This window comes from Sorex araneus, chromosome 2 (genome assembly GCF_027595985.1).
Source record: "Sorex araneus isolate mSorAra2 chromosome 2, mSorAra2.pri, whole genome shotgun sequence".
Lineage (NCBI taxonomy): Eukaryota > Metazoa > Chordata > Mammalia > Eulipotyphla > Soricidae > Sorex > Sorex araneus.
The window spans coordinates 154,942,541-154,962,122 of NC_073303.1; the positions used below are offsets into that span (position 1 = coordinate 154,942,541).

Genomic DNA, 19,582 nt, shown 5'->3' on the forward strand with positions numbered 1-19,582 from the left:
CCATACAGAAAGGATAATTCTAAATGCATTAAGTTAAAAGGGAGTCTAGAGAGACAGTAAAATGGTTAAGGTGTTTGTCTTGTATGCAGCTGATACAACATATTATCCCCTGAGGACTGCCAAGAGTGATCTTGGAGCACAGTCATGAGCACCACTGGGTTTGGCCCCAAACTCCCGCAAGTGAAAACAAAATCAAAGAAATCCCCCCAAATTTATAAAAGACATAGGTATTTTTTCTGAAATCATAAAATACATTGAGAAAAACATAGGCAGACCTCTCATAATGTGAAATTCAGAGGTATCCCTAATGCTTTGATTTCACTGGCAAAAATTACAATAGCAAAAATAACCAAATAGGGGCTGGAGCAATAGCACAGCCGGTAGGGCATTTGCCTTGCACGCAGCTGACCCAGGTTTGAATCCCAGCATCCCATATGGTCTCCTGAGCACCGCCAGGGGTAATTCCTGAGTGCAAAGCCAGGAGTAACCCCTGTGCATCACCAGGCATGACCCAAAAAGCAAAAAAAAAAATAACCAAATAGGATTACATCAAACAAAAGTTATTGTATTACACAAGAATCAAGAGACACCAAACTGAATTTGAGGGAAAAACTCACCTCCCATATACCTGACAAAGGAGTAGCATCCAAAATATATACAAGACAGCACTCACCGAGGTCAGTGACAGAAAAGCAAACAGCCCACCAAAAAATGCAGAGAGGAATTTCTGGGAAAGGGTAGAGAGGGAGGGATGCTGGGGTCATTGGGGAAAGGAAGTAGATACAATAGTGATGGATGTAGGTAGGAATTATATGCATGAGGAACCATCAATAATAGTATTGTAAGTCATGAAGCCTCAATTTAAAAATTGGAAAACGGGAAAATTTAAGAAAAGCAAAAATAGAAAACCGTGGAAAGGAACTCCATAGACATTCCTCCAAGAAAGACACAGAGATGGCAAACAAGAACCTGAAAATATGTTTATATCAGTGATTATCAGAGAAATATAGACAACAATGAGATAATGCACATAACACTTATTTTTGAAAGTCTAGAAAGAACCAGTACTGATGATGATGCAATATAAAAGGAACCCTCATTCACTGTTGGTGAGAATAATGTCTCATTCAGCATCTATGGAAAAGTCTTGAAATCTCTCAAAATAGTAAAAGAAACTACCATATGAGTAGAGATTCTACCACTTGGCAATTTCTTGAAGGTCACAAGTACATTAACTGAAAAGACACACACACACACAGACACACACACACACACACACACACACATTCCCTTCAGAATTATTTGCAGTAGCAAAGATTTGGAAACAGCTTAACAACCAAGGTCAGATGACACACAAAGAAACTGTGATAGATTAGAATAGAATACTACTATATAAAAAGTTGAAATCTAGTCTTTTGTTACAAATTTGATGAAGAGCCCCCTGCACAGTGAAATAAGTCATGGTGAGAGGACTAAATGTCAGATAATCTCACTCACAGTGATATACAAAGAAACAAAAAAAAATAATGACCAATAGAAGTGAGATTTCCAAGTGTGTGGGCACTAGTGGGCAGTAAGGGATATCAGGAACTACAGTGACATAAATATGTCATTACATATTATGGCTGCGTGACATCTAATAGCCTTGTTTCTCCCTCTTGGAGAACCTGACAAGCTACCAAGAGTCTATTGCCCACATGGGAGAGCCTTGCAAGCCCCCCATGGCGTATTCATTTCCCAAATACGGTAAAAGATGTATACATACCTCTCTTGGAGACCCTGGCAAGCTACCAAGAGTATCCCGCCTGCACGGCAGAGCCTGGCAAGCTACCGTTGGTGTATTCAATATGCCAAAAACAGTAATGATAGGTCTCATTCCCCTGACCCCGAAAGAGTCTCGAATTGTTGGGAAAGACGAGTAAGGAGAGACTGCTAAAACCTCAGGGCTGAGTATAATAGAGGCACTACTGGTGCCCACTCCAATAAATCGATGAACAACAAGATGACAATGATACAGTGATACAGTGACATAAAGACAATGGTTGAGGGTTTTAGGCACTTTGTTGTTGGTAGTAGTATAATAAAAGCATAACTTTTTTTTCCTTTTTTGCTTTTTGGGGTCACACCCAGCGATGCTCAGGGGTTACTCCTCCTCTGTACTCAGGAATTGCTCCTGGTGGTACTCGGGGGACCATATGGGATGCCGGGAAGTGAACCAGGGTCGGCCATGTGCAAGGCAAACACCCTACCTGCTATGCTATCGCTCCAGGCCAAAAGCATAAATATTAATGTTATTGAAAAAATGTTGCCTTACTTATTATTTTTTTAAAAAATAGAATAAAAGCCCCAGGGCATTAAAAAACAAAACTTTTAATCACCAAATACATAAAAATATTCACAGTACATCAGTACATCCATGAAGAAAAAACCTTTTGCAGCTAGAGCAATAGCCTTTCTGGCATCGAACCCAGGTTCGATCCCCAGAGATCCCCAGGAGTGACCCCTGAGTGCAGAGCCAGGAGTAAACTCTGAGCAAAGCCTGCTGGTGGCTCAAAAACAAAACAAAAGAAAGCAATAAAACTTCTTACAAATCTGCCACAAACGCCAAATTCCAATAAAAGGAAAAAGGTCAAGGAAAAGGAACTAAAATTGGATGTCATTTTACATCTCCCATAGTATTTAAAGTTAAACATAAGTGACAGTATCAAATTTATATAAAGGATGGAAGGATGGAGACTCACACAGTGCTGGTGGGAGTTGCACACAGGAAAATTAAGTTGGGAATCGGTTTGACAATTTCTCTTGAACAGATATCTATCCCCTAGCTAAGCAATTCCACTTCTAGATATTTATCCAAAAGAAAGAACACCTCTGTCCACAAAAATGCTTGTTTAAGATGCTGATTTTAGACATATTGTTTGCAATAACCCAAACTGGAAATGATCCAACTCTCTATACTGAATGAATTAACATAATGTGATAAGTTCTAACAATGGAACACTACTCAGCAATTTTTTAGTGAAATAATTAATACAAGGATTTCAGAAATAAGCCAGGCATAAGAGAGTATACTCTATGTAATATCACTTTATATGTCATTCAAAATAAAGCAAACTTGACCTCTGATGAGTTCAACTTGACACTGCAGGACAGTGTTTACCTAAGGGAACAGCATGGTGAGAATGATGAGTAGGATGCTCCAAAGGAATTTTCCAGAGTGGTAGGATGCGCTATATTTTTAATGAAATTATATTTAAAAGATTTAAAACTTCATCAACTCACACTTCATTGTATATTTAAAATTAGCTGTTATTATTTAGTTAATTTATTTTTGGGTTTTGGGTCACACTTGGTTGTGACCAGCGCTTACTCATATGTCTGTGCTCAGCAACCACTCCTAGCAGTGCCCAGGGGGCATATGCAATGGTGGGGATTGAACCTGACTTAGCAGTATGCAAGGCACGCACCTTTTCTGTTGCACTATTTCCCCAATCCTGATGTTACTTTAGTATGAAAATGTATAGAGAGTAAAGCTAAGCATATTCTTTGTTTTCAGGGAGAGAAGAATCAGACAAAAAGTTCAATAAGAAATTGAAAATAATTTCCATCTTCCATTCTATTTAACTTTGTGGTTGGATATATTTTTTCAGAGATGAAGAATTATTTCTGTGATTTCATTAAGTTGACTAAGTAGAAGGAAGTAACAGAGTAAGTAAGTAATAATAATATCTTCTTGATCTAGAGAAGCCATGTTACTGCAGGGAAGATGGGTAAATCACACTATCCTCACAGTAGAGCCTACCGATCCATCAGTAAGGCCAAAATCACCATTGCTGAGTTGGAATTAAAGGAAAAAAGTTATTAATATAAATCCTGAAATGTATTTTGAGAGTAAGAGTTAGATATATTGCTAAATTTATTTTTATTTTGTTTTACGTATGGTCCACAACCAACAGTACTTAGGGCATTCTCCTGGCTCTGTGCTGAAGGATCACTCCAGCTGTGCATATACAGTGCCAAGATTGAACTGGGTCAGCTGCATGCAAGATGAACATCCCGTGTGCTGTACTATCTCTCTGGTCCAAGATAGATGACTTTAAATAAGTTATTGTTATTATTTTTTGCCACACCCAGCAGTGCTCAGGACTTACTCTTAATTCTGTGCTTATGGATCACTCCTGGCAGGGCTCTAGGGACCACATAAGGTACCAGGGATTGATCCCTGAGTGCACAGCAATTATATTACCCCTATATTATTGCTCCTGCCCTTAAACCATTTCTGTTGAAGTTTACAGAACAATATGGAGTAAGCAAATAAAAGTAAAAACTTCGTATTAATCTTACTATCCAAAACAAGAGTTATTCTTTCAAAAGTCTACATTAGAGCACTGTTCAAATGCTGAAAATGTAAAATTATGTTCACCTGCGTTAGAAATGAGATCATGAATATACCTGGATCACACCACCAGCAAGTAGCAAAGTCAGGCTTCAGTTTCAAATGCTACATTCTAGCTTCAGCATCCAACATTTAGGATCCACTATTAGGCAAGTATGCAAAGTGTTTTTATCACTGTTATAAAATATATTAATAAAAAATAAAAATACCGGTTGATAAAAAGGTATTCTTGGAGTATTTGGAAATCAAATGTCCATGCATTTTATAATGAAATTTCCTCCTTTGCTTACTGAGAAACTATTCTCCTTAGCAAAATAAATTATGCTGGGGCCAAGAATATGGCTCAAGTGGTATATGGCTTGTATCTGTGAAGCCCTCAGTTTGATCCTCCATCACCATATGGTCCAATAATATGGCTGGGGAGTGATTGCCCCCAAAACAAGATTAGTTGTATTTGATTTTATTTTGAGGTGGGCATGGTTAAAAAATAAAGTGCAATGAATGTCTTTAATTTGGAAGGACTTCTGAATTCGAAGGAATTACTGAAGTTAGAGATCAAGCTGCTACTAGAAACAAACATATTTAAATGATTCTCATCGGCAAAATGTTTTCCAGAAAATTGATCAGATGGATAAGGTTAGGCATCTAAGATTGAGTGCTTAGTTAAAACATGAATTATTAAGGTTACTAGTCTGAACTACTTTAAAACAGTGTATTTTTCAGAAACATTAGACATGAGAGAATGTTTAAAGCAGATAAGTACAAGACATGAATGTCAGAACATCTTCTAATGGTAATCTCATCTGTGAAACACAAAGGACACGCATGGTGCTGGCAGGTATGTACCTGAGTTCCCATCTCTATGAATCAATTCTGAGTGTAAGTCAATGGACAGGTTCATCATCCAAAGCTTGTTCAGGAGGAACTAAGTATCATGGATGGGGGTGGTCTAAGGACAAATGTCACAGTGTATGTAAAAGCCCCGGGCAGATAAAAGGGCCTCCCTAAATTAAAGATGAGTAAGGGTGTCTGTCTAAGGGCACCATGAAAGGGAAAAAAATCTTAAAAATGGCCTTTGAATAGTATTATTGAAGAGCAGGAGAATTTCAAACCTAAGATTCATCTTCTTATTCTGTGTTATTTCTGTAAAGGCAGTGGCTTTTAAAAGTTCATCACCTTTGAATAAAATTATATATTCTTTGGCTTTTTAAAATGAGATTTCCCTCAATAATTTTTACAGGTCAGACTCAGTATCACTGGGTGCTAGTATTAGCAATCAAATATAGGGTCTTACACATACTTGTCACATGCTCCACCAATTGATCTCTCTCTCGTTTGATTTTCTTCAATATTATAGTTGCTTTGACCTCCCCTTCAAGGGACAGAAGACAGTGGTACTAATCTGGTGGGGGGTCCCTTAAGAAAGGCTTCATTTCAATATTTCAAAGTAACTAAGAGACTAGGTCTTAAAGTCTTCTCACCACAAAATGAATGCAATGAGGTCAGCTATGTGGTATATTATATTGCAAAGTCTATTATTACATCTTAAACATATCCAAGTTTTCTGTTAATGAACATATCAACTGAAAAATTAATTTAGAGGCTGAGGAGTGGACAGAGTAGAAAATGTGAAGAGAGGGTCAAAGGTAAATATGAACAACCCTTCACATTCTTGGGAGGTAGCACTGTAGCACTGTTTTCCCATTGTTCATAGATTTGCTCGAGCGGGCACTAGTAACATCTCCATTGTGAGACTTGTTGTTACTGTTTTGGCATATTGAATACGCCACGGGTAGCTTGCCAGGTTCTGCTGTGCAGGTAGGAAACTTTCGGTAGCTTGCTGGGCTCTCTGAGAGGGATGGAGGAATTGAACCTGGGTTGGCTGCGTGCAAGGCAAAGGCCCTACCCGCTGTGCTATCATCCAGTCCTCTTGGGAGGTATCATTTGAAAAATTAAGTTAGTGCTTAAAAGATTTATGTTTTTTAAATGTACACTCATGCATAATCACTGTATCACTGTCATCCCGTTGTTCATCAATTTATTTGAGTGGACACCAGTAACGTCTCCATTCGTCCCAGCCCTGAGATTTTAGCAGCCTCTCCTCACTCGTTATTTTCCAACAACTAGAGTCTCTTTTCAGGATCAGGGGAATGAGACCTGTTATTGTTACTGTATTTGGCATATCGAATATGCCACGGGCATATTCGTGCGATTTTATACTATGTGATAAGTCAGCACTCTCAAATCAATGTCTTGGGATACTATTCAACTGAGATCTGTGAACCTCATAAGTAACTAAGTCAAATTCTGGATCCAGGCAAATGAAACTTAGGTGGGGATATTTGAAAATTTAGAGTCAATATGAGGAATCTAATAGGTGTTTACAGAAATGAGTAATCATTGCTACTTTTTATGCAGATAGGTATATTCTATGATTTCTAACAAATAGAAGTCTTGGACACAACACAAAAGGGTACCAAGACTGGGGGGATTTAGGACTAAACCCTGCTAGTATGGAATTCTGTTTCAGCAAGTGGGCTATTAATAACTGTGTAGGTAATTAAGGCAAAGTCCAAAATAATAGTTATTTTTCCCTCTTTCCTGATCATTTCTATCAGAGAGATGAGTTTCCTCTGCGGTAAAACTTAATAAATAGCTAGAGAAAGACGGGAGGGAACTAACCACTATAACTCAGGAGCCAGCAATTTTCAGGTTTAAAGACAGAAATGAAAAAGGAATACTGTTGGTCTTATTATAAGTTTCAATTTTATATCCTAAAATTTTTAAAGACTTTCCAAAAGACATCTCCATTGAAATCAGGAATCAATCAGTATGGCCTCAGGAAAAAAAAAAGGAAAATAAAATAAAGAAAATGGCCTTTTCATCTAGGTGAATGGCAAATATAAGGGCATTTCATTAAAATGATGGGGAAGGGATGGCTAAAAATAAATCTAACAGTATCAAATAGGTATGGAAACAGGACATAATCTACCTGCATTCAATATCACAGTTCAGAGTGTATCCTTAACACACTGATACTGACTCAAACATGAATGTGGTTTAATTAACAAAAATTGCAGAAATTGCAGCATGTGTCACTGTGTTAAGGTTGGATAATGTTGGGATGGCATAAAGCCTGGCTAACTGCTGGTGCTCAAGGGAACAGGACTTCCCTTCACCTTCTAAGAGATCATTTCTAAAACACTCAGGAAAAAAAGAAGAGATTTCTTCATTCTGACAGCCAGAAGATATTTTTAAAATCGGAAACATTACATTTTGATAGAAGTCCTGTCTTCTGGAAATGGTTATGATCACATGGAGTAGGAGAAAGGAGGTTCCTGAATGGTTCTGCCCTTTGAATGGCCACTTTCTAACACAAAGGAGAGAGACCACAGCAGCAGCTCTGCACTTTGGAGCAGATTCTTCTGTGTTAAATGTCAATAGGCAATCAAAGCCTGAGATGTGATTTGCATTCCAAAGAAGTCCTGCTGAAGCAGCAAAATGTATTTGCAAGTACTTGAGAGATAGAATAAAAATACTACTTGCATGATTTGCAGTAGGTTAATCTCACAAACTCTTACGTAGGAAGGCATGGGTGAGGTGAGACATTACATTTTCCTCATGAACTTATTGAGTCAGAGTAAATGAGTAGAAAATAAATAGAGCAGTAGCTTCTTAAGAAGTGATAAATGAAGAAAGTCATTAAAATGTGGGATAAGTAATCATTCGGCAATCTGTAATTATATGTTGGGAAGTCAATATTCCTTCACGGATATAGATATATAGACTTGATTTAGAAGGAGTTGACTCAAAATAAAGTCAAGAATAGAAGAGATCCACTAAGAGATCCAGTACGTGTTTTGCATATAGGAGGCTTGAGTTTGAGTGTTTGGTACCCAGTAGCAAGTGAATCCAGACTGTGACGAACAACCTCCAAACACAGCACTGGGTTTAGCCCCTGAACACTGGTGGGATGTGGCTCCAACAAAAAAATTTAAAATTGCAAGCAAAATAGAAATCTCATTTAAATCAACTTTCTTGAACGGTCAAGTTCTCTATATCAGGATATGCTAATGAGGATGGTTTGAAAGGCTTAATATAACACAGCTTCTTGATATTTTGGTGTTCTAGACAAGTCCCATTTAGTCCTTGCACAAATTTAGAACTGTCTCTGTTTTATTCTAAAGCAGTAGTGATATAACATACTTAAATAAACAGAGCTGACAGAGCATATTCTTGATTTTCAGATTTCCAGACTGGCTACATATGTCACACAATTTTAGTTTTTTTTTTTTTAAAAAAAGAGCCATCTTCCATAGTTGTAAAGATACATTTCTTGGAAGGTTTCCAAGATTTATACAATGTGCATTTTGAGATTACAAACGTCTGACTAACGATGATACCCAGTCTAGTGATAAGAAGTAGGGTGGCTGGGGTTTCTTAAATGTAGCCAAATTAGAAGTTATAATTTTTTATAAACTTGAGAATATGTTTAAGAACTACATCATACTGGCTTACATTTCTACACTGCTTCATGATCTTTTTTTTCATTAGCTCTTGGAATAAAAGGCACACAGCACAGTATAAGGAAGTCAAATTACAGCATTTAACTTCTTACAGGCTAAAAACATTGTTGAGAGGATATGATAGAGAGAAATGGGGTACATTTAAAAAAATTACCACCACATCTGTAGAGTTCTCCTACTAGGAAAAAACTAAACATGGAGAAAACTTACTCAATTAATGCCTTACACCTGTAGCTGTTAGTTAATTCTCTCTACTATAGCAAATATCCAACAATGGAATATTTTTGGAAAGACAGTATAGTAGGGAAAACACTTGTCCTGCACACAGACCACCCAAATAAGAACATTGGTACTACATATGGTTTTCTGAACCCGTCAGGAGTGATTCATGAGTGCAAAGCCAGGAGTAAGCCCTGAGCACCATTAGGTGTGGCCTCACCCCCCCACACACACACACACATACACAGCATGCCGTCCATAAAAAAATAACAAAGGAAATTATGATTCAAAGCAGCAGATGAATAATCAATAGTCAATTCATACATTACAATACCAAGTACAGTTACTAAGCTATCATGTTTGAAAGACAGGCATTATTTTTTTCATGTCTCACTATAATTTTTTCAACTTTTAATGAAAGAATTTCCACCTAATTTTGAGCAAGCTTCACTACTTTTATAATAGTATGACTACAGCTTTTAAATAAAGTGTTTAATTAATAATTTTATTGTTGTAAGAGTGATTTAAAATAATGGATGAGTCAGTAATTTTGCTAATGGTATTATTTTGCAGGAGGACAAATAAAAATCTATATTTCTTTAGAATTGAGGAAGAAATTCTGGATCACATCATTATTAACAAGCTTTAATATACATATAGAGTGGTGAGGGATTGGTTAAAAATGAAAATAAACCCTCATATTGATTTGTAAAGTTGAAGAGAGAAAAAAGATGTTAAATTCCAGAATGGTTGACTGTCAACACCAGTAATATCACTATGTGATTTGACAAATTCCCCACTGCCCCCCCCTTTTCCAGTCAATATCCTGAATTCAGTTATTTTAGTAAAAATGAAAAAGAACCCTACAAATTCTCTCATTACATATGTGCATTTACCTTGAACAAAAGAGTTAACATAACTAAAATTGCAAAATTGTTGGTATATATATGAGGGCCCTGGCAGGAAAGTGGGAAGGGAATGCAAAGAATCCATATGTACTTAACAAAAATATTTTGGTGCTTGGAATGAAAATTGAAATATGTTACTTTGATGATCGATACCAGTAATTAAAAAAGGTTGTACTTTTTAATTAAGTGGCAGTAGTTTAGATGAATATCATGTCAGAAGGCAAAATTTATACTTTATTTAGTGAGATAATTTAAGAAAATACAAGAAGTATTAATCTTTGGCACTATGAAACCAACTGCCAACTGTCCAGAATCTTTTAATTATGATTTTAAATTTGGGTAACCATATGGTAACAAATCATAAAGGAACATGAATATAAATAAATAAATAATTTATATATATGTATATACACTCACACAGACAAAGAGAGTGGGGGGAAGAAAGAAAGAAAGAGAAGGACTATTAGGATCTGTTAAGATACTGACAATTAGAAATATTAAGATTGTTGGGTTTGCTCAAGAATTTAGCATTTATTTGATCATATCACAGGGCTTCCATTTATGTTTCAATTCACAGGATACAGAAGAATTTTTTCTTTATTTACTTTATTCCTTCTGGGCCACACCCAGCTAAAATCTAGGTCAGTCATGTGCAAGGCAAGTGCTCTACCTGCTAGATTTTATCTCAAGCCTATCTTAAATTAAATTGCATAATTTAAGGTATGCAATTCCCTTAGAGAATATCAGAAATCCTAGATAAAAACAGTTAAAATCTCTTAGAGTTCATATACTGTTAGACTTGTGTGCACTATATGTGGATTATAAAAGGATATAATTTTGACAAGGAAATTTGCACATAGAGATTTTTCCATGAGATAGATATTGTCTGTCTATCTAACTGTCTGCATTTCCTATCTCTTTGATGGTATAGGTAGTTTCTAAGTTTTCCATGGAAATCAAAGAAATCCATAAAGTATTTTAAGGTAAAATAACCGCCCATGAATAGCTAAAGAAATTCCTGGAAAAAAGAAAATGGAAGACATCATTCCCCAACTTCAAACTGTACTACAAAGCAGTAGTAATTAAAACAGTATGGTGTTGGAATAATGACAGACTCATAGATTAAAGGAACAGAATTTAATATCGTGACACAGAGCCTCAAATATATAATCTTTGACAATGGAGCAAGAAATATGAAGTACCAGCAAGGAAGTTTCTTCAACAGTTGGTGCTGGGAAAACTGAACAGCTACATGCAAAAAAGAAAAATAAAAAGGAACTCAGACCTCTTTCTTATGACAGGCACAAAAGTCAAATCAAAGTGGATTAAAGACTTCCATATTAGACCTGAATCCGTAAGGTACATGGGGAGAAAATGTGGGGAGATTCCTCCATGACACTGAAGCTTAAGGCATCTTCACAAATGAAATGTCACTGACCAGGCAAGTGGAAGCAAAGATAAACAAATGAGGGGCTAGAGTGATAGCACAATGGGTAGGGTATTTGCCTTGCACGTGGCCGACCAGGGTTTGATTCTCAGCATCCCATATGGCCCCCTGAGTACCACCAGGGATAATTCCTGAGTGCAGAGCCAGTAGTAAACCCTGTGTATCACCGGGTGCAACCCAAAATGCAAAAATAAATAAATAAATAAATAAATGAGACTATATAAAAGTAAGAAGCTTCTGCACCTCAATAGAAATAGTGACCAAGATGTAAAGACAGACCACACATTGGGAAAAATTATTTATATAATACCCATCTGATAATGGGTTAGTATCCAAGGTTTTTAAGGCACTGGTAGAATTTACAAGAAAAAAAAAAACATTCAGCTCCATTAAAAATGGGAAAAGAAATGAAAAGAAAACTTCCTCAAAGAAGAAATACAAATGGTTAAAAGACACATGGAAAATAAAAATGCTCTACTTCACTAATCATCAGGGAGATCAAATCCAAAGAACAATGAGATACCATCTCACTCTACATAGACTGGAAAACATCAGAAAGAACAAGAGCAAACAGTGCTGGCATGGATGTGGGGAGAAAGGAACTCTCTCCATTGTTGGTGGGATTGCTTACTCATCCAGACTTTTGGGAAAACAATATGGGCATTACTGAAAAAGCTGGACATTGAGTTTCAATATGACCTAGCAATACCAGTTATGGAAATAAACTTTGGTGGCGGGGGGCAAGAACAGACAGCAGAAATGCTATTTGCACTTCTATGTTTATTGCAGCACTATTCACAAAAGCCAGAATCTGGAAAAAACCCAGGTGCTCAAGAACAGATAACATTTAAAAAATAACTGTGGTACATCTACACAATGGAATACCTGGAATACTATGTACCTGTTATGAGAAATGTAGTTATGAAATTCACTTATAAATGTCTGGACATGGAGAGTATGATGCTGACTGAAATGAGTCAGAAGAAGAGGAACAAACATAGAATAATCAAACTCATCAGTGGGAAGTAAAACATATCATATTGTGTGACTAATATCCAAGGACAGTAGAAACAAGAGCCAGGAGGATTGGTCCATGGTTGGAAACCTGCTTCCACTGCTGGGGGAGAAGGCAGTTGGGATAGAGAAGGGACAACTATAACAAAGGCATTTGGAAATGATCACTCTGGATAAGAACTGCATGGTGAAAGGAGGTAAAGGGACAAACATAACAACCTCTCAGTATCAGTATTTCAAGCCATAATGCCCAAAAGGAGAGTGAGAGAAAGAAGTACCTGCCATAGAGACAGGCTGGTTGGGGTGGGGAGGGTCGTGAAAGGGAAACTAGGGGGCTATTGGTGGTGGGAAATGTACACTATAGAGAGATGGGTGTTGGAATATTGTATGACTGAAACCCGATCATGAACAGCTTTATAACTGAATCTCATGATGATTCAATTAAAAAAAATAAAGAAAATGAAGTTCACTGAGAAAAGAAGATGTAACCAAGTTCTAGAGGGGACTGCTTATAATTGGGAAATAAATGCAAAGATCAGAAGTGACTGACCTTAATGGATAGAAGAACAAACAAGTACATCAACCTTAACAGAATAAGAGCATGCTTTTGTCTCATGGGACCCAAAAACTAAAGAAACAATTAAGTACAATGATTCTAAAACATCACTGACTTCAAATACATCTGTTCCCTCATAAACTGTGTAACCTTAACCAACTCATTAAATCATTCTCTGCATTTTCCAATGCAAAATGTGAGTATTGCTACCTACTTCAGACATAGGTAGAATATAACAGAGCTAAATACGAGATCATATTACTTGATTTTAAAATTTTTAAGCTACTGATTCCCCTTGATGGCAGCTTCATTTAATTAATGCTCCACTAAAATTCTATTCAAATTGCTCTTTGTAAAGTCAGATCACAGATCTTGATGGACTCTGATTGTTCTGTTGCCATTTTTTTAAAGGGAAAAGGTTTATTTTGAAATATAGATACCATTGCATATTTACATGTTAACTAAAAGGGATTTATTATTTTAATTAGATAATTATAACAAAATTACTTTATCATATTAATGTAAAATGTTTCCCAGTGTTTTATTTTGTTCTAACAAAATAGCCTATTTCATTTTAAAATATTTTATGTTAAATTTGATATTTTATTTTGGCACAAATATGATTAAAAAAATGAATGTGTGATTCACACAAAGTGGATGGAAGAGATGAAAGAAAATTGAGTATGATGCTAAAAAATTTCCAAATGACTCAAACTTGTTTATGAGTGAGAGACTGAAGCATAGTCGATAGGGTGTTTGCCTTGCACAAAGGCTGACCTGGGTTTGATTCCTCTGTCCCTCTTGCAGAGCCTGGCAAGCTACTGAGAGTATCTCGCTTGCATGGCCGAGCCTGGCAAGCTATCCATGATGTATTCAATATGCCAAAAACAGTAACAGCAAGTCTCACAATGGAGACGTTACCAGTGCCTGCTTGAGCAAATCGAAGAACAATGGGATGACAGTACTACAGTGCTACAGTGCTACTGTGATTTACAGTTATTGATAGCTGATGTTTACACACAAAATATTGCAGCACTGATCCCATTACCAAGGTCAACTTCCCTCCAACAATATTTTCAGGTTCCCTCCCATATTTCTATACCCTGCCACACCCACCCCTCCAGCCTGCCCTCGTGATAGGCACCTTCCTATGTTTAATTATTAAAGTTTGGGTCTCTCGCTTTCAGTGTTGTTGACTCTATGGTTTGGACATTTGGCTGTATCACCCCTTAGCACCGCCTCCTACCTTAATCCCCTGGCCTAGCACTGTTTTACACCTGAGTTGTGAAAGGGTTCACATCAGATTTTATGAAAATATAAAATGAAGTCCTAAAGTTGGTATTTGCTATATAAATCCCCTGAAAGGATCAGTTTCCTTATTGGAAAGACAAGAGGTTCTAAACTTATATCTGTATCCAGAACATTCTAAAGAATCAACCAATGAAACTTCTTTAAAAATGCAATACAAAAACCTCTTCTTAAACGTGTGCAGTCCTTCTATGTCTGTCCCTCTCTTTCTGACTCATTTCACTTAGCAAGATATTCTCCATGTCTATCCATTTACAAGCAAATTTCATGACTGCATCTCTCCTAACAGCTGCATAACTTTGGTGTAGATGCACCAAAGTTATGTGTTGCAAGCCATAATGCCCAAAAGGAGAGAGAGAGAGAGTTTGGGGAATATTGTCTTCCATGGAGGCAGAGGGAGGGTGGGAAAGTGGGGAAAAACTGGGGATAATGGTGGTGGGGAATGTGCACTGGTGGAGGGATGGGTGTTTGATCATTGTGTGATTGTAACCCAAACATGAAAGCTTGTAACTATCTCACAGTGAGTCAATAAAATTAAAAAAACAAAACAAAACAAAGAACTTCTTTTTCTGATCATTTATGAATGTATGGTCAAGTCAGGTGTAATTAGGAGCAATAGTCATGTTTGTGTATATTAAGAATCTTTACCAGGTTATTATAATTTCACAGGTGGCTTATAAGATTTATACAATCTGCATTATTATATGATTAATAATTTTTAGTCTAAATACCATCTAAATCACCTATAAAGTAGGTGATCCTTGTTTTTTGATTAATCTTATAATACATATATTTAAGCATATATATAGATAGATAGGTGTATAATTATGTATGTATGTGTATGTATGTGCACGCTAGTGTGTGTGTTTGTGTTTAATTCAAGATAATGAGGAATTTTCTTCTGAAATAGCTTCTAGCAAGCCAAATGACTAGAACAGAGATGCAGTGACAGGGGAGTAGATAAGATAATTCTACCTCACCAAAAGTTTTCAGTTAGGCCAGTCTTACTGACAGATAACCTGACAGTGATAAGGACTCACCATTTCTAATTACCTTCCTCCAACCCCAGCAAAACAGTTTGAAATGGGTGACTTTTAGGTAGTATAAGCTTTAAAAAATCCACTAGCTATTGAAAAATCCACATAACTGAATTCAGAATATTGGCTGATAAAAAGTAATAGAGGAACATGTCAAATCACACTCCAGGCCATGCCACTGATGTCTGTAACTAAGTCACTGAGTTGAAAGTAAAGCATAATAGGCCCAGTTGGGGGATATCTCTTTCCTATTATAGAAATTACATGCACAGTGGTGGGGATAAAAGTTAGACATCGTATTTTCTCTCAGCAAGAAAAGTCAGTGAACTTTTCTAAACTTACTTTGATTTCTTCATGTACAGCCAGTAGACGACGCCAGCAACGAGAGCAGCAAGAAGAAGGCCGACAACGATGCCCACGATTAATTTTGCCTGGTCATTCACCTTTTCTCTGTTTTCATCTACAACAAAGAAGAAAAGGCCATGCAATTACAGACAATGTCAAGTATTTTGGGGCTGGGGGAAAGTCAATCTAGTTCCCATTTCTTATTAAAAGTAGCTAAGACCTCCTACTGTGAGCAACATGCAAATGTGATTTTAAGGGATACGATTTTAGCCTTCTTTCTATCTCATCTCATTTGCTATTTTAATTTCAGCCCAAACTGTGGCAGTGACGAAAATTACTTATACAATGACACTTCATAAATCTTGAGCTGATAGTCAAGGAAGAAGAGTGGGCAGCATAGTACCTACCACTGATCTCGTCTGCCTCATCGTGTTCTGGAATACTTACTGAAATGAAAAATGTTAATATGAAATTAAAAACAAAATTTGTTGAAATAGAAAAGTTACCTTTACGATTATAGAATGATGTAATAACACTCAAAGATAAAAGATCTATTCTATGACTAAGGACAAAAAAAATTTACACTTACTAGAGGGAGAGTTTCCTACAGTCAATCTTGTGTTAAGGAAAGGAGGGTAGTTATAATGCAAAGATAGATATTAGCTTATCTGAGAAACTGATAAGCTGCAGTATTACTATGAAGTTCACATTAATTTCTCTACTATCTACCAAATTTTATTAGAATTTTATTTTATTTTTTAGAGAACAAAGTAACTACATATACAATTTACAATGCAGGGTTTTACAACTCCTCCTGTCTCAATACAGGGGAATTCATTTTCTTTTCCCAGTGCCAAAAAATTATCACTCAGGATTTATCAAAGATGTGGTTGTGATGGTTAAAAGTGAGGATGTCTCAGAGATTAAGAGGCAACAAACATATTTGTAAAAGCCAATAAAAATGTAACTGCCAGCAAAATTCTGCTAGTACACTTTAGTATTTGCCCCTGCAGTGGATTATCATCTTATATTAAACTGCATATATAGTCTTCTATGTATATGGATTTGCATCAAAACTCCCTTTGATAGTTGTTATAATACAGGTTCTCTGACCCTTCTTCACACATACTAAATTGAAATCTCAGAAGGTGCTTGCAAATTTGAAAAAAGACTCAATTAAATGTTGATCAAGTCACTGCAAGGTCCAGAAAAGCACTATTCAATGGGATAGAATAAAGAAAGACTTGTGTTCAGGAATAAAGGATAGATTCTCTTTCTAGGTAGAAAAAAATCAATGTTTACAGAATTGATTTGTGAAAAGTCAGTGTTCCTGTTTTAGAATTAAATTTGTTTGGTCCTTTCCCAGGTCAACGAAATAAGCTTTTATGCTCTAATCGTAATCTGCAAAATGACTATTATCTTTAGGCAATTATTTTTTTTCCTAGCTCTAATTCGTAGCAAAAATAGTCTCTGCCTGTTAAGTCACATATGGATTCCGATTGAAGAATGAAAGTTTGCAGTCTTGCAGAAGTAAAGCTCATTCTAAGACACTTTATTTTTGACATTCCCAATTTTTTTTGACACAACAATAGAAACAATGAACTGAAGATGAAGAAATATTTCAAATTAGAAGTTGCCATTGGTATCTATGCATTACCTAGGTTTCAGCATGAATAAATCTTTTTCATTTTCTCTGAGATAGTTTTTATCTTTTGTATAGCTATGGTTCAAGTAGGATACTCAGAAGTAATAATTTTTGAAGAGTCTTCACGAATGCAAATAATAATTTGCTGAATTATTGTAAACATGTCACATTCTTATGTAATAAAAGGATAGGACAAATATAACAAAAATTGGATTGTAAAGTAATAGATTAAAGGTCATAAAAAATTTTACCAAACTTAAAAATGATATAAAATATTGAGAATAGCCTCTGAGTTATTCCTTTATCTCTAAATAACTATATGGATTAGATGAAAGCAAATCCATTTTTATCCTCTGTTGATTTTAGAAAATATCCTGTAAAAGATAAGTTCTATGACTTATAAAACACAAAATGATTTTATTTACCAACACATAGATAGTAACAGAATGGATACCAAGGGAAAAACAAAAGAACCTTATGGTGGTGATATCAAATGTAAAATAAATAAAACTTACCATAATGTAGTACAGGAAGATGGAATTGAAGATTTTAAACTAATGAAGAATAACTTCAAATTTTCTTACTGTTTTTAAAGGCCAGAAATAAAATACTCACTAGCAGAGACATTCAAGGAGTTTACTGTTCTCTCCAGCTGGTTTTCTGCTGTGCAAGTTAATGTAACATTTTCTTCAGGGGAAATGATAATTTTACTATAATACCTGCCATTGATATAAGGAGATTCCTCTGTCTGGAAATAGAAAAAAGGAAGATGGTTTTAGAGTTTAACATGTTACAAGAATGAGAAAGTGCACTGCCAAGTGAAACTGGATAGGCGTGTGTGCTATGATGCTATCTAGAATTTAATACCATAAAAACAAAAAAGTAACATTTATCTGTATCAGGGAGGAAAAAAAGATTAGTGAATTCATAACTGGATTCCTATTTCTAGTTCTAATTTAAATTCTAGTAATTAAATTAAACTTTCATTAGAAGCTCAGGTTAGCTAACACTGGTATGCAATTATCTGTCACAAAACAATGAAGGATTCTTTCAAGTTCAAAAACTTAAATCTTACTTGTAATTGAAGTCGCTGTTCTTCTCTACCAGGGTTAATTCCATGTGCGTTTATGTATGTAAGCTTTGCCGACAGAAAAATTTAAAAAAATCCTGCATTTCCATGAGCAAGATAATAGAAGGTGTTTTTCTTTTTCTATATTAGTAAATGCACTTGACTTTCTGAAATGTTACCTAGGGCCATCACTGCATTTACTTCTACAGACATTGGTGACAATTCATTACAGTCTTCCTCAGAACTTGATCCCTAAGTTGAATGTAACTAAGTATGGACTTGCACCCTGTTCTTACTCATATTAGACACATAATGTATCATGTGACTCTGTTCTTATCTCTAACTACATTGAAATGGCCAGTGCTTTGAAGAGAAAAGGTCAAGCTTAGGGATATCATCTAGTACCTACGGCTGGGATGGGGCAGAGGTATCAAGAATTGAAAAATAAGAGATCTAACATGTGATCGAAAAGAGAACAAATGAAATATTATGGATGGATCAGCACAAATGTAGAACAAGAAAAATAACATATCACCTAGAGGGGCAGAGCCAATTCTTCTCCTTGACAATGAAGAATGGCATTATTATTTTCATCCTCATAGCAAATTTATCTGCATTTTTTTCATTTCCAAAGAGTATTTTTGTAATTGTTTCACAAAGTTTTTGGTTTTGTTATTTCAGCTCTATAGAGCACGTTTGCTCACTTTTAGAGTAGTCTTTTAGAAATGTTTTCATTCATTTTTCAATAATCAAATATATATTAGGAGTAAAATTATTTTTCTGTTATTCTTTCATTACCAGTAACTAAAGTTTCTTTTTAAACATAATGACATATTTTATAAACACTTTTCGGAACTTTTCCATAATTGAAATGCAGTGTGTAAATTTGGAATCTGTGATTATTATTGACTTGAACTAAAAGCAAAAAGAATATAAAAGAATTTTTCATGCCACAAAAATAAAGCTATACTGTGTCAATAATTCAAGTGACATAAGTTTTTATTTTGAACCAAGAAAACTATTACCTTAGAGTTCAGGAATTCCTAGGCTCTTTACCCAATTTGTGAATGTTCTCTTGCTTTTGTATACCCATCCTATCCAGCTCCGTATGA

General features: G+C 35.8%; 1 protein-coding gene across 3 annotated transcripts in view; it reads right to left on the reverse strand.

Moving 5' to 3' along the window:
* Nucleotides 1-19,582, reverse strand: part of ALCAM (activated leukocyte cell adhesion molecule) — a 221,970-nt gene that overhangs the window by 8,041 nt on the left and 194,347 nt on the right. For 2 of the 3 annotated variants that reach the window (XM_004606735.3, XM_055127139.1), the window contains exons 12-14: nt 18,017-18,149; nt 16,164-16,202; nt 15,754-15,871 (exon numbers count right to left, since the gene is read on the reverse strand). In XM_004606735.3, the coding sequence (XP_004606792.2) occupies nt 15,754-15,871; nt 16,164-16,202; nt 18,017-18,149 (290 nt within the window). The remainder of the gene's footprint in view (nt 1-15,753; nt 15,872-16,163; nt 16,203-18,016; nt 18,150-19,582) is intronic. The other variant, XM_004606736.2, reaches the window with a different exon arrangement.